General features: G+C 49.8%; 1 protein-coding gene across 1 annotated transcript; it reads right to left on the bottom strand.

The window, feature by feature from the left end:
• Window positions 1-3,755: 3,755 nt before the first annotated feature.
• On the bottom strand, window positions 3,756-6,864 carry LOC136487811 (receptor-like protein EIX2). Its single transcript, XM_066484919.1, has one exon. It carries the CDS (start codon window positions 6,858-6,860, stop codon window positions 3,927-3,929), a length of 2,934 nt encoding a protein of 977 aa, XP_066341016.1. The 5' UTR covers window positions 6,861-6,864; the 3' UTR covers window positions 3,756-3,926.
• Window positions 6,865-15,750: the final 8,886 nt, after the last annotated feature.

A 15,750-nucleotide genomic window follows, 5' to 3' on the forward strand; every position in this document is an offset into this window, starting at 1 on the left:
CAAGTCAACGGGTGAGTCAATGGTCAACGGATCATAGTCACTGACATGTGGGGCCAGAGCTGCTGACGTCAGCAGCTGACGTCACCGTGATGTCGTCATGACGTCACCTCGGCTGTGTTGTTGCTGACAGGTGGGACCCGCATGACATTGTCATGACGTCAGCATGACGTCACTTACTGACATGTGGGTCCAGAGTCTCTGTGACGCTGACAGGTGGGTCCGGTCAATCGGTCAATGTTGACCGGTCAACGGTCAACACGGACCGAGTCCGAACTAGGCCGGTTGGGCCTGGATATGGGCTGGGCTTCGGCCCGCCACGTGGCATGCTGTGGCGCTGCCACGTTGTAGCCAAAGGGCCTCCACTAGGCTTCGTCCATGGTTTGGCCCACACCGCGTGGCTCACGGTGGACTGGTGTTCACGGTCCATGGACCGTTGGCTGGGTCTTCGGTGGACCGAGTCCACCCTTCTTCCCTCTGGCCTGGTCCATGTGCACCGGGTGCAGGCGTGTGCGGCCGGTGAGGGGAGTCCTCTGCTTCCATCCCCGGCGCGCTCCCGCTGGTGGTGTGCTCACCGGCGAGCTCCTACGGCGGCGCTGGCGTCCAATCAAGGTGGGGATAAGCTACACCAGGCCTCGGCGAATACGGTGGTGGGGTCTAGGTGGTGGCCAGGGCTTCCCAGGGCGTTGGCCACAGTGGTCGGCAGCTTGGTCGTGGCGGTGCTCGCCGGCAGGGCAGCTAGGGGCTATTCTAGGGGTCCTGGTGCCCCGTTCCCTTTCAGACGGCTAGCGGGCGACAGGGTAAAGTGTCGGTGATGACCATAGGGTGTGGCGGGGTCTGCGAGCGGTGGTGGTGCACGGCGGAGCTCCGGCCGGTGATCTGGTGCTCGTGGCCTAGGCGTTGCGGCCGGCTAACGGGGTCTCGGTCTATGCGGCTACCCTCCGGTCATCACGGTGGTGCTACGACTACATCCTAGTCCGGCGAGGCGGCCGGGTGCGCAAGTGGTGGCCGCGCCATGACGGCGGCGTCGTGAGCGTGCTCTGCTATGGCGTCCAAGGGCTAGGAGGAGGTCTCAGCCAAAAGACTCACCGAGCGGTGCTGGCGGCGTTCGGTGGTGGTGCGGTGGCAAGGCGCGTTGTCGGGCTAGGCACTTGGGGCGGCGCTCCGGCTCCGGTGATCGGCGTCTCCGAGCTCACTACTCGCCTCCCCTCTCCCGAATTTCCCTCTTGGCCCTCTTCTCCCGGTGCGGTGCTGGCAGTTGGGCCACCGAGCGGCGGCGTCGTGGGCTGAGGAATCCCTAGGGCACTCTGGCGTCGCTTTATAGCCCCGGGGTCTGAGCTCCACCCATGGCGGACGGGGCGGACGACTAGCGATCCGTCGAGGGCATCGAACGGTATCACGGGCGCGGGTGGTTGGCGCGGAGGTTGCGTGGGCGCGGCGCCAAGGGGACAGGGCCAGGTGATTCGTGTGACCACGGGCCCGCGGATGTCACTTTGGTCGGGACTCGGTCGGAGGCGGTGCCGGCGTGGGGAGGAAGACGACACTGTGCCGGGGTGTGGCTGACGCGTGGGGTCCGGTGGCAGTGGCAGCAAGCGAAGCAGGAAGGCGCGCGGGCGTGAGCAGCGCGCTGGGCTGGCTAGCGGGGCTGGGTGCTGCCGCACGCAAGCTGGGCTGGCTTGCTGGGCCGGCTGCTGCTGTGCGCAAGCTGGGCTGGCTAGCGGGCCAGCTGCTGCTGCGCGCAAGCTGGGCTGGCTAGCGGGCCTTCTTCTTTTCTTTTCCTTTTTCTGTTTTATTTTTCTTCTCCTTTTAAATTCAAATTTGATTTGGAATTTGAATTCAAAATTGGTGTACCTTATTCATTAGAGTTTTAGATATGAGGCCCACAACATTCTTTTATATATATTAGGAACTTTATTTAGCTATTTTGTATAACAAAAATAGGTGTAGTTTTCTCTTTAAGCATTTATTCTTTGGTTTGATTAATAATTACTTTATGGTTTATTTCTTTAAAAGAGTTGTTAGGCATTACATAAAACAAATGGAAATCCAAATCACCATTTGAGTTAACAATGCATGCTATATTTTATCTGTCAGTATTTGAATAAACATAATTAACAAATGACATGCCATGCTCGTGAAATTGTCTAGTTGTGTTACTTCTAATGCAACACCTAGGGTTGGCTCCTACAGATGTCATTCAACATTGCATAGGGTAACAACAAAAAATTTTGTAGTTGTAATTTTTGGTGTGTGAATTTTTGGGTTGTTACAATATACAATTTCCTTACCAAATTTAGAAGGAAGCTACTGAAATAAGAGACACAGAAGCAATCCTTGCAGATAGCCACCTGGAAAAGGCATCGATCTGTGATTCACTTCTCAGGAACGAAAGGTATATATATTTAGAGACATCTATTTTTCCCCAGATCCGAGTCGAACCCACTGAACAACCATTCAAATTAAAGCAATGCCCAGTGTATTGTATTGTATTTGTGCAGCAGAAATTAGTGGTGTGATAATTAATGTCTTGTTCATTTCTGCTGCCTACACAGCGAATTCTCTGATATCTGCGATTCTGCAATGGTCTCCGATCCACTCCCATCAGTTGAACCTTTCCTCGGTGTCTATGAAGATACTCTTCGGTGGAAGGACGTCGCGGAGGCGGTGGTATCCGAGGAGCTATCAGCTACTAAGTACTGGGTCGGTGGTGGTCCTCATGTTCTCCACGAGCTGAGCTTACCAAATGCACCAAAGACAAAGAGCACGGAGAAGGAGAGGACGGCTGAGCTTGCCAAGGACTTGTTGTGTGAGCAGATGCAAAGATGGTTCCTGGCTTTTGTGGAGGAGGCACTGGATGTGGAGAACAAGTGGAAGCACAGCAGCGACACAAGGATCAGTGACTGGTTGGAGCAGGTACATCATCAGATCGTGGAGGAGGAGGAGTGGACCAAGGAGATGATCAAGCGCTTGAAGCACAGGATCGGTCACAATAACTTAAGACGATTAAAAGAGTGGGGTCCTGTGCCTCCGAGAACTCAGTCTCGTCGGTCTCATCAGTGAGACCACCATAGACTGTTCTGCAGTAGATTGTACAGACGGTCGATGTAACAGTTTGTTTTGTTCGTCTAGAATACAAGAAACCTTGCATGTTCGTCACTAGGCAAGTAGGCAGTGGAACTACTGCTGTAGCAGTGTACTCTACCACGGAAACTGTGCTCATATATTGCGCCCTTCAATTTCTGAGAATTTTTTTTTGAGGGGTCGGTCAATTTCTGAGAAATTTGCTCCCCTTGCCTGTTCAATGTTTGTATAAGTGAATGTTATTTATTGGGTACTTTGAGTATGCAACTGTTCTTTTAAAAAAAAAGAAATCGGCAGGACAGGAGAGGAGAGCCGCTCAAGCGTGGGACCCATATCTATCTCCTCCATCTTGAAGAGATGTCGGCCAAATGTAAAATCAGAGCAATCAACGATGAGATTTAATGTGGATGTGGATATTACGTGTGTCTGTAAATTGTGCTAATTCTGCACTGAACATATGTGTAGTCACCTCTTTCTCAGTTTAGCAATTAACAGTTGACGACGAGCATGGAAACAATAGTCATGGAGGAGACGTGAGCCTTTCTTGATGTGGATGACCAACATGGAAACATGGCACCACAACACGAGTAAGCAATTAGAGGCAGAATCTGACCCCAAAACAGGGCAAGCTGTGCTCAACATAAGCGCAAGCTCGAATTATTATTATTTAATTTGGCCATGTCATCATAAGGTAATGATATTACAACTCTTACGCCAAAGGGTGTGGATATTACATTTCATTCCAAAAAGAAAACCAGCAATATTATGTCACAACTTCTAGATACACTTTGTTTCATGCATGCATGCATTGGCCAAATTTATTTTAAGCACCGGCCATTGCCTTTGCTTCATGCATGGTGATCAGTTCCTGTTTGTCTTGCCCATACAGCAACAAGGACATACACTTTGTCGCACAGCTTGTCTGAGAGTCGAAAGCAAGCGATTCTCCAGCTTCTCTTGAACATCAGAACACCAAATGCCATCCACGTACCAACCACGAAGCCGAACCCGAGCCCAAGATAAAAGAATTGTATCCCATGACCTTCTTCAGTTCTTCCCAGTCCACCTTGCTTTGGCGCATGACCCTCACTTGAGCAATTGTTTTGAAGGGGATGCCCACATAGACCGGTGTTGCCAATGTACATAGATGGATACTCTGCATATAGGGTATCAAGCTGCGATCCTGATGGAATTCTTCCCGTAAGATTGTTGTATGACAAGTCCAAGTAGCTTAAGAACGTTAGATTTGAAAGACTAGCCGGTATTTCCCCAGAAAGCATGTTCCTCAAGAGGTCTAGTGATTCAAGCGACTGCATTTCCCCAATCTTGTTTGGAACAACTCCGCTCAAGTGGTTCCTTGACAGATTCAAATTCACTAGATCGTCAAGGAAAACTATTTCTTCTGGAATTTCACCGATTAAATTGTTAGAAGATAAATCAATGCTCATCATCCTTGTCTCCCAAACTCTATAGAGGGAACCGTAGTTCAATTCCTGCCCCTTCAAGACTGTAGACACACTACTAAGATCAGAATTCCATAATTCAGCGCCGTAATAACAACCCATCATGGATTTGTTTGTCATAAATTTAAGATTTGATAGGTAGATCGGCAGAGAGCCTGATATCTTATTGTTATTTAGATCCATGTACTGAAGGCAAGAAATGTTTGTGAAGTTCATTGGAATGCTACCAAAGAACTTGTTGTGACTTAATCGTATAACTCTTAATGATGTTAAGCTTCCAATCCACATTGGCAATCTTCCAGAGAATTTGTTCCAAGACAAATCTAGGAAGAACACAATTGTCAAGTTTTGCAGAAAAGATGGGAACTTTCCTGTCAAACTATTGTTCCTTAAGGCTACAAATTCCATAGATTCCGTTACCTTGAGGCACAACGGTGGTTCTCCCTCCAAAAAATTATTGGATAAGTCCAACACAAATAATTGTTGATGTTTACAAAAAGATTCAGGAATATGACCAGTGAGTCGGTTGGAGAACAGAGATAGCTTGTTTAGATTGGTGGATCCAACAGCGGAGGGCAGAGGTCCCGACAAGAAGTTGTTGGACAAGTCCAAGGTACTTATGTTTGGTGGCAGTGTGGGTATCTGACCAGTTAATTGGTTTGAGCTGAGATAGAGCCTTTCAAGTGACATGGAGCCCATATCGGTTGGCAAAGTTCCGTTGAGTTGATTGTTGGAGATGTTCATGAACTGAACATTTGAAAAGGCATCGAAGAACCATTGTGGAAGCTTATCAGCTATACCTGCACTCGAGATATCAAGATAGGCGATGTTCACATTCCACTGAAGCCACGCAGGAAATAGTGGGCCCATCTGGCAGGATGCAAAGTTTACAAGATCTAATCTAAATGGTGGTTGCCAATCTGAGCTGATCTCAATCTTCAGGGCATTATATGACAAGTCTATGTATTTCAGGCTCCTTGCACTAACAAGGTGTTCCTCCGTGATCACGCCATCCAATTTATTACTATTTAGGTCCAGATAGGTCAGATTACTGAGCATACCAATCTCATATGGAACATGTCCATTTAGGTTGTTGCAAGAGAGGTCAAGTGTCTGCAAACCGGTAAGTTGCCCTATAGAGATTGGGAGGGATCCTGTGATGTTGTTCTGACCAAGATTCAGAACGACCAAGCTCGTTAATTGCCCTATCCATCTTGGTAGCATCCCAGTTAATTGGTTCTGATTGAGGTCCAATTCTTGCAATTTGTTGGGTGAACAGCGAGGTAACAGCTCAGCTATGTCGCCATATAAGAGAGCCCGATCAAGGTTCAGGACCTCCAAATTGCATAGATTCTTCAGATCCGTGGTCATGATGCGATACTTCTCATCATTATTATGATTATATGAAAGATCAAGGACTTGAAGGGATGTCATGTCGCCCAGAGCATCCGGAAATTGACCGTACATACTAGTGTAGCTGAGGTAAAGGAATCTAAGGCTTGTTATGTTCCAGAACCAGCTGGTCACCATTGGATGGTCGAAGGAGTTCCAGGAAGCATCTAGCTCCTCGAGGTTTGTAAGGTTCAGGTGTGGCAGCGATTGGTTTGCGCTTGCAAGAGAGCAGTAGGAAAGACTAAGGACCCTCAAAGAAGGAAGCATGTTTATGATATGAGGCCAATCCACTACTGTGCTGAGGTCTACTCCATTGAGGTGAAGATATTTTATGGAAGGAAGGCGTGTTAACCATGAGAGATCCGTCGAGTTTGTGTCTCCCTTAAAGGTGGAAAGATCTAGATACTGCAGCCTTGACAAGTTGCCAAACTGGGGAGGCAGGCCACCATAGAACGGTATGCCAGAGAGGTCAAGATACTTGAGATTCTTTAGAGAGCCCAAGAACTCGGGAAGACGACCACTTGGCCCTGTTATATCATTGCAGCTGAGGTCAAGGTGCTCTAGATGATCCAGAGCAAGCAAAGAAGGACTTATCTTGCCCTCCATAGCTGCTTCTACTTCTCCGGTGTTTGGAAGTCGAAGCGCATGGACGTGACCAGTCCGGTTGCTGCACCGGACGCCTCTCCATCGGCAACAGTCCTGCTCGCCGTGGCCACCATCTCGACGCCACGAGGTGAGGAGGCCTGCAGGGTCGCTGGTGACGGCGTGCTTGAATGCCAGCAGGGCGTCCCTCTCGTGGGGTATGCAGCTCGGAGGACTAGCTGTGTTATCACTAGCGGCTGGCTGGGGCTGCTGCTGTGCTTTCAGCGTGGCGATGAACAAGAAGCAGCAGAGCAACGACACGAGCATGGCAGCTAGGCGATGCATGGTGGCAACCATATCGACAATACTAGAAGAGAATGGCAGGATATATCAGTTCTGGAGCCCGAGTGTTATTATTATAGTAGGTGGATGCAGAGGATACTGCAGATGACCATGGACTGAGGTCGTCGCTCGGTCACCTTCCGTGTAGAAGAGGTCAGGCATCTGCGTACTGGCCCACGCGCACTCCTCCTACGCAGATTAGGTGAAGAAGGCTTGACGCCCTGTGCCCAGTCTGGGCGTATGTATGCCTCTAGTGCAATCCATCTTTTTTTTTAGAACAACCAGTCTGCGCGTATGTATGCCTCAGTTCCGTCGGCCGACTGCTCCAGCGCCCGCCCGGATGCCGGCCTGGTCCCCGGAGGCACACCACCACCTTCCTGATGCAGGACCGACCCCAGTGGCGCAGGTCGTAAGGGGTGCCAGACACGGGAGCAATCTGCTCCCCCGTCCCCGTGGGGGATCATGTATATACTAGAAAGACGCGCGGTGTTGCCGCGCTCTTCGGTTAAGGGCTAGCTTGTATGTGCAAGCTCTGATCCGGTTTATCCTGAGCCTGTAACTTTTCAGTCATATACTATTCATAACAAATTAACAGCTACGCAACCTGAATAGAAAGCTAAGTTGTCTGGCAATTTCAGAGGAAATGATAGAACAATGCTTGTTGTGCATTACAGAAGTTAGCAATGGTGTCACCCGCTAGTTCCGCTACTGATAACAATGGTCGCTATACATTTAGTTTTGTTCAGGGCTAAATAGATGCTCTATCTGAGTAATTTAAGAATAGAGGGGAGGCGGATGATTTGCAACTTTTGGTAGTGATTTTCAGGGCTCAAATTAGATGATCTAGCCATGTAAATTAAGAACAAAGGGGATCTTGATGGTTTAAAACAACTGGAATCTGGCTTATTTATAAACCCAATTAAATAGATGAAGAGTAGGAGTTGAATGAGGATTGTTTAGCTTCTGGTTTCCCACACTCTTGTCTCACCCACGGGAGCCTCTGAAACCAGCAGTAGGGCTTAAGGACGGTGTTCGACGATAATGCGGTTGTCAATTCGATCGCAGCAAAACTGGTCGTGGATTAAGGGTGTCGGCCAATGATGATGGACTTAAGATTAGGCTTGTAAGCTCGCTCTGCACTTGTAGTTCTATCTTACAAAATACATGTAATATTCTGCAAGTGCAATAAAGAAACAGAGAGGCCGAGAGGGTCATGGAATTAGAATTAGGAGGGAGCACTCTGCAATGACCACCTACTGTAGAACGTGCTATCATATAGAAGCATGTTCCCAGAAGAGAAATTAGGATTTAAAAAATGCAGTTGAAACAATTAAGATCCAAGAATATACTTGAGGTGTGGAGCAAGCGGTAGCTCAGCATATACAGTAAAGAAAAGTAACTTGAAAGCAACATGTACTTTGAAATTATAATAAGATTAATGTGATTAATGCATTGGACAGCCTGACAATTGATTGACAAGCAGCCGCACAATTCATGTAAAGCCGTATTTTTTCAGCGGCGGAATAGTGTTTTTCTCTCACAACAAATCAACGAACAACGAACAGTTCAGCTTGTTTTTTCAGCGACGCGCAGGGTTTCTGAAATCGGCATTGATAAATGCAAAGCTGAGGTAGAGGACTGAACATTGTCTGGTTATTTATTGGTAACATTACCTACTAATGGATGTTTATGTACATGCATATTGAAGACATGGAGACAGTAATGACATAATTACCTCCGTGTGATGTGACTGATTTACATGAGTAGGTGTCCGCCTGGAGCCTTCGGCTGCACCCGATGAAACTACTCCACAGATAGGTGAATGATCAAGTACGGGACAGTATGATAAGCTAATGACTGGAAGGCACCGAACGGATGCAAAATCAGCAAGCAGAGCCCTTTGAGCATTTCATCGAACACTTGAAGGGCACAAACAACCAAGAGCAAAGGAAACAGCAAAGGGGGTCCTCACGGTGCTCAAAGACCCAGTGTATGCTGAGATTGAAGCGCAAGAGAGGGGAAGTGGAGGCCAGATGAGTGCCGGTGTCAGTCGCGCCGCCTGGGGACGTGGTTGCTCGTGAGGCCTTCCCTGCGCCGGCCGACAGATCCCCGCCCGTGGAGGCGTGTTCGGTGGGCGTGCGGTCACCACCCCCGCCCATGTGGCCAACGCTGCGGGCAGTGGGGGCCGCGACGTGGGAGGCGAGCGGCACGGGTGCGACGTGCCTGCAAGTCGAAGGCGCGGCGCGGCGTTGGCGTGGGCTCGGCAGCGGCGGAGGGGAAGGGTCCGGGACGGAGGGAGACGACTGAGGGGAGAGAAGTGGTATATACAGACTTCGGGTTTGGATGGATCAGGAAGCTCCTGGAATAGGAGGCAGGCCGGCCCTTTTAAAAGACCTAGATTGAGGGTTGATTTCGGTAAAGTTTGAGGGCTTTTTTGAAAAACAAAATCAGAGAAGGCCTCGACTACGGGTTGATTCGATTAAAGTTCGAGATTTTTTTTTACAAAAAGACCGGGGCTCGCATGACCTGGGCCATCCGTGTGGCCGATCCGATGGCCGAGAAAAGCGGACGACGTGGCCACGCTGCCTGGCCCTCTTTTGGTAGCAGGATTCATACGGTAAGATAGGGGGAGTCACCACCAGGCACTTGCTCCTTCACAGTCCAGATGACTCTGGAACCCCCTGTGGCCACCTTATGATGATTTATACATAAAGATGGTAGCCAAACAAAATTAGGGAACCATCAGTCGTATATACAGCGCACGTCGAGATGGCAAGATCCACACACGAAGGTTGAGGAAAGTAAGTGAATTCCCGGTTACCGTGAAGTACAGTTGTGCCATCTTTGTTCAGACGGATGGATATTCCATCCAGTACAAAACTGCAGTTGGCGATTGTATTGGCCACTCGTCCAACCACAGTTCCAAATTAAGGCTGAAGAGCCGTCCTGAATATGTATAGTTCGTGATTACAGTTCAAAACAAGAAATCCGGTTCGTCAAAAGAAAAAACATTAAACTCGCTTTCTTTGCCATTGCGGCGGTGACACCATGCTTGAATGCCAGCAGGGCGTCCCTCTCGTGTGGTACGCAGCTGGGGCTCGCTCTGTTGCCACCAGTGGCTATCTGGGGCTGCTGCTGCTGTGCATGCGTCGCGAGGAACGAGAAGCAGCAGAGCAGCACGAGCCGGGAAGCAAGGCGATGCATGGTGGCAGCAATCGGATCGACGGCTCTAGCCATTGGAACGCATGGTATATAGCTACAATGGCTGGATCAGTTGTAGCGTGTTAGACTGTTTATAGTAGATGCAGGATGGACCGTGCCAGGTCGTCGTCATGTTGGAGTGCGGTGGTCAAAAGATTATATTGCCTGTCACCTCATCACAAAAGCTTCCATTTGGTGCATAGAAAAGGCGTCGGAGCAAGTGGAACAGTGGAAGGTTATGTTAATTTTGACGTAAAGTTCGTCAAACCGGCACTCCTCATGCTAGACCAGATCATGATCTCTGGTCACCCGACTAGACAAGGACCTGTCTATGCGGCACTCGTGCGTTTGCCAGCGCCCCAGCAACCGATTTGTTTGGCACTGTTTTCCTTCCTCCTCCGCCGCCCCGCCGTGGTGCGGTAGGGTCTCACGAAGCTCCACGGCTGCGGCCTCCACCTCCCTCCCTCTCCCGGCCCTACTTTCTTCTCCAACTCCGGCGAACAGCCGCAACTCCCTCGCCCCGACCTGGCCCTGCCGCCTCCATAGCCGCCAGGGCCCCGAACCGCCGGCCGCTGTCCCCACCACCTGGCCTGCCTACCTCCCCCCAAACCCCTCTCTTGTAAGCCCACCGGAGTTGGGGAAGAAGGGGTGGGACGGGTGTCGGTCGCCGGAGTTGGGGAAGAAGGGGGTGGGGTAGAGTTGGGACTTGGGCCGTGCCATTTGAGTACGGGTTATGGCACACTCTTTTGGCACTGAAGGGTCGAGATGGCGACTAGAGGGGGGGGGGGGTTTTGAATAGTCTTTTCTAAAACTTAATCGCGTCGGCTAACCGATACAAATGCGGAATTAAAACTATCGGTCTAGCCAAGACTATACCCCACTATATATGTTCACTAGCACCTTGCAAAGATAACAATTATGCAACAAAGGTGCCGGGCTAGCTAGAGCTCACCTAACCAATGATAGGAGCAAGGTCACACAAACCTATGCCTCTTGTACTTTAAGCTACAAGGGAGCTCCTACACATGCTAGTAAGCAAAAGCACAAAGCTAACTAAGCTCACTAGCAATGCTCAATAACAAGGCAACCAATGCCTAATTAGAGAGCGCAAAGACTTAGCTACACAAACTAAGCAATGTGACTAACAAGGTTACTAAAACCAAATTAGCCACGCAAGGGAGCTACTTCTATGCTACACAAGCAAGAAGGTAATTAGCAAGCTACACAAACTATCTAATTACAAGAGCAACTACACAAGCTTAATATGTATAAAAGTAATTGCAAGCTTGTGTAACGGGGATGCAAACCAACGGGAAGAATAAGGTTGACACGATGATTTTTCTCCCGAGGTTCACGTGTTTGCCAACACGCTAGTCCCCGTTGTGTCGATCGCTCACTTGGTGGTTCGGCGGCTAATTAGCATCACCCGCTAAGCCCGCACGTCGGGCGCCGCAAGAACCTACCCCTTGAGTGAGGGTAGCTCAATGACACGCTTTACTAAAGTTGCTCTTCGCGACTCCCGCGGGGCGAGTACAAGTGCCCCTCACAAGCACTTCTCCGGAGCACCGCACAAGCTTCTTGCGGGCTTCTACGGAGACCACCACCAAACCATCTAGGAGGTGGCAACCTCCAAGAGTAACAAGCACCACCGGCTTGCAACTCGATCACCTAGTGCCACTCGATGCAACCTCACGATGCAGTCGCACTAGAATCGCTCACTCACACAATCGGATGATCGCTATCAAGTATGTGTGAGATGGAGGGCTCCTAAGCACTCTTAAGCATGGACACAAAGTCCCCCAAGGTGCTCAGCACCAGCCATGGCCGAGGGCCACTTCTATTTATAGCCCCAAGGGCTAAACTAGCCGTTACCCCTTCACTGGGCAACGGTCGGGCCGACCGGACGCTCCGGTCGTGTTGACCGGACGCTGGACCTCAGCGTCCCGTCTCCCGCAGATGGCCATGTGTCCCGGTTCCAACGGTCACTTGACTTGACCGGACGCAGCAGCTTTCAACTGACCGGACGCTGAACCCCCAGCGTCCGGTCGTTTCTAGTAAGGTACCGACCTCGACCGGACGCGTCCGGTCACACCTGATCGGACGTAGCCAGCGTCCGGTCACACTCCAGCTTCTGCGTCATCGTACGTCAGCCTGACCGGACGCAGCCTGCCAGCGTCCGGTGCATTCAGATCCAGCGTCTGGTCAGTTGACCGACGCCAGCATCTTCGCGATCAACTCGTTTTCACTTCTAACTTCTTCACCCTTGCTCCAATGAGCTAACCACCAAGAATTTGCATCCGGCGCAATAGAAAATAGGCATTCTATTTTCCGGACCCCAAACCCATCTCAACCCTGCAAACACCTCCTCCTTTGAAAATGTGCCAACATCATCAAGTGTACACTACCATGTGTATGTGTGTTAGCATTTTCATAATCATTTCCCAAAGGATGTTAGCCACTCAACTTGCCACGCCACTCGATCCTAGCGACAATGCAAAGTTAGATCACTCGAGTGGCACTAGATGACTGATATGCAAACAAGTTTGCCCCTCTTGATAGTACGGCCATCTATCCTAAACCCGGTCATAAACTTCTCTACACACCTATGACCGGTGAAATGAAATGCCCTAGGTTATACCTTTGCCTTGCGCATTCCATTACATCTCCTCCAATGTCGATGCAACACATGCACCAACACGATCAACAATGATATGATCCACTTCATATCATCACATGATCATATTGGTTCATCGATCTTGACTTTACTTGCTCTTCACCGTTGCCATCGTCCATCGGCGCCAAGTCTTGCTCAAGCTTTACCGCCACGCGGTCCATCACTCCAAAGCCTTCGACTTGCCCTTCATGCTTGCAACCGGTCCATCAAGCCAAGTCTTGTCTTGATCTTCTCCACCTTGATCACATGACTCAATGTCATGTCTCATGTGCATTTAAGCTCCTTCATCATCACATGTGTGAGCTTTGCAACATCTCCAAGCCATTTTCACCTTCATGGCATATGTTGCTCACACACATGTACTTGTGGACTAATCACCTGTGTATCTCACATAGACACAATTAGTCCACCTAGGTTGTCACTCAATTACCAAAACCAAACAAGGACCTTTCAGGCACGATCCGAAACACGGCACGCACAAAATATTTTGGGCCATGCCGGCACGACATGAACACAAGGGCTGTGCCGTGTCCAGAATCTCAGCACGGCGGGTTACATGGCCCGGTCCGCATTTCGGTCGTCGTCACGTTGGAGTGCGGTGGTCCCTGATTAGTCGTGTGAGTGTGGTGGTCAAAAGATTATATTGCCTGTCACCTCATCACAAAAGCTTCCATTTGGTGCGTAGAAAAGGTGATGGAGCATGTGGAACAGTGGAAGGTTATGTTAATTTTGACGTAAAGTTCATCAAACTGGCACTCCTGATGCTAGACCAGATCAAGACCTCCGGTGACACGACGACCTGTCTATGTGGCACTCGCGCGTTTACCAGCGCCCCAACACCCAATTTTTGTTGGCACTATTTTTCGTCCTCCTCCGCCACCCCCTGCCGCCGCCTACTGCTTCCGCCGCTGCGTGGTAGGGTCTCGCCAAAGCTCTACGTCCGCGGCCTCTTTCCCTCCCCCGTCTCTCGCCCCTGCTTTCTTCTCCAACTCCAGCTAACAGCTGCAACTCCCTCGCCCCGACCTGGCCCGCCGACTCCACACCGCCGCCAAGGCCCCGAACCACCCGGCCGCCGTCCTCACCGCCTGGCCTGCCTAACACCCCTCAAACCCCTCTCTTGTAAGGGCATCTCCAAGAGTACCCAAAACAGTCTCCCAATCCAGGAATTTTGGCAAGATCTAAAAAAACTCATCTCCAACAACTCTCAAACCCACCTCCCAATTTTTTGGCACCTGGAAAAGTCCACCCCCATGTGCGTAAAGTTACGCGAGCATATCATCTGGAGGTGGAAGGACGTGGGGAAGAAGAAAAGTAGGACAGAGTTCCTGATACAAATGTACAAGAGAGAAATAAAGTATAAAGTTGGTTAGTGTAATTTAGAAATAGTTCAGGATTCCTGATGTAAAATTACCTTCTGTCTTTTAGGCGTGAGATTTTGGAAACTGTTGGACTAGTAGCTTTTTTATGTCTCCCAATATATTTTGCAAAGGTTGGAAAACCTGTTGTCGGGAGTATTTTTTTAGATACTGTTGGAGATGCTCTAAGCCCACCGGAGTTGGGGAAGAAAGGGTGGGGCGGGTGTCGGTCGCCAGAGTTGGTGAAGAAGGGGATGGGGCTAGAGCTGGGACATAGGCCGTGCCATTTGAGGGCGGGTCATGGTACGGTATTTTGGCATGAACCGAAGCACGGCACACATGAAATATTTTGGTCCATGCCGGCACGACACGAGCACGAGGGTCGTGCCGTGCCCAAGATCTCTGCATGGCGGGCTACATGGCCCTGTCCGCATTTTAGGCGGTGCTTGGACCGGCACGGCACGAAAATGGCATGTGGACACTTCTACAACTCTACATGCAATTTTCTAGCATTTAATATACTATCTCTCATCTAGATTATGAAAATCAGTAGAACTTCCATTAAAATAGTACACACAAGATATATATATTTCATATCACGAGTGGAAAAAGAAAACTAGCAGAAATTTTTTTGAGGGCCGTGCTTAGGCCGGCACGACACGAAAGCGTGCCGGCATGCCACGGCGGTGCTTTGACCGAAGAAAAGATTCACCGTGCCATACCGGCACGGCCCGACGTGCCTCCCGTGCCTAGAGGGCACAACCCGAAGCGGCACGAAGGATGAGAGGGCCGGGCCTGCCGCTGGCCCAACCCAAGTCCCACCTCTCAGTGGGGCGAGCGTCAGGCGCCGGCGTCGGTCGCCAGAGTTAGGGAAATAGAAGGGGGTGGGGGAGGTGTCGGGCACGCGGCGCACACTCCAACAGCCAGAAAAAAAATTGTGTGTCAAAGTTTGGTAAAACATTTGGTTGTCATATAGCTTTTCTCCTCGACAAACTCAATCCGACCTGCCAAAAGGAAAATCCAACCCGATCCAAAGTCGGCACGTTGGGAGGGGCCATTGTTTTTTTTTTACCCAACCTAAAATTTAGGACTGATTTTTTGGTGTGCAACTGTTTCTTTTTTTAAGAAACAGGCAGGACACGACAGGAGAGTAAAACAATGTTTTGCCGGTAAAGAAACTTCTGAAATCTGAACGCCAGTGCAGTCCAATCTTTTTTTAGATCAACCAGTGCTATCCGACTACCTATGCAACACCACACAGGAACCGATTTTGAACTGCTGGATCAAAGTCAGAGTGGGCCCACATGGGAGCGGTCCACCTGGAAGAGAAGCGGGACCCATCTGCATGTCCTCCATCTGGAAGAGATGTCGTCGGCCAAATGTAAAAATCAAAGCAATTAACCATGAAATTTAATGTGGATATGGATATTATGTGTGTCTGTAAGTTGTCCCAATTCTGCAGTGAACGTAAATTAGTCTCCTCTTTCTCACCTCAGCAATTAACAGTTGACGACAAGCATGGAAACAATGGTCATGGACGAGATGTGAGCCTTTCTTGATGTGGATGATGTGGATGACAGAACATGAAAACATGGCACCACAACAGAGTAAGCAAATAGAGGCAAAATCCGACCCCAAAACAGGGCAAGCTGTGCTCAACATA

The sequence above is a fragment of the Miscanthus floridulus genome, chromosome 10 (assembly GCF_019320115.1).
Source record: "Miscanthus floridulus cultivar M001 chromosome 10, ASM1932011v1, whole genome shotgun sequence".
NCBI lineage: Eukaryota > Viridiplantae > Streptophyta > Magnoliopsida > Poales > Poaceae > Miscanthus > Miscanthus floridulus.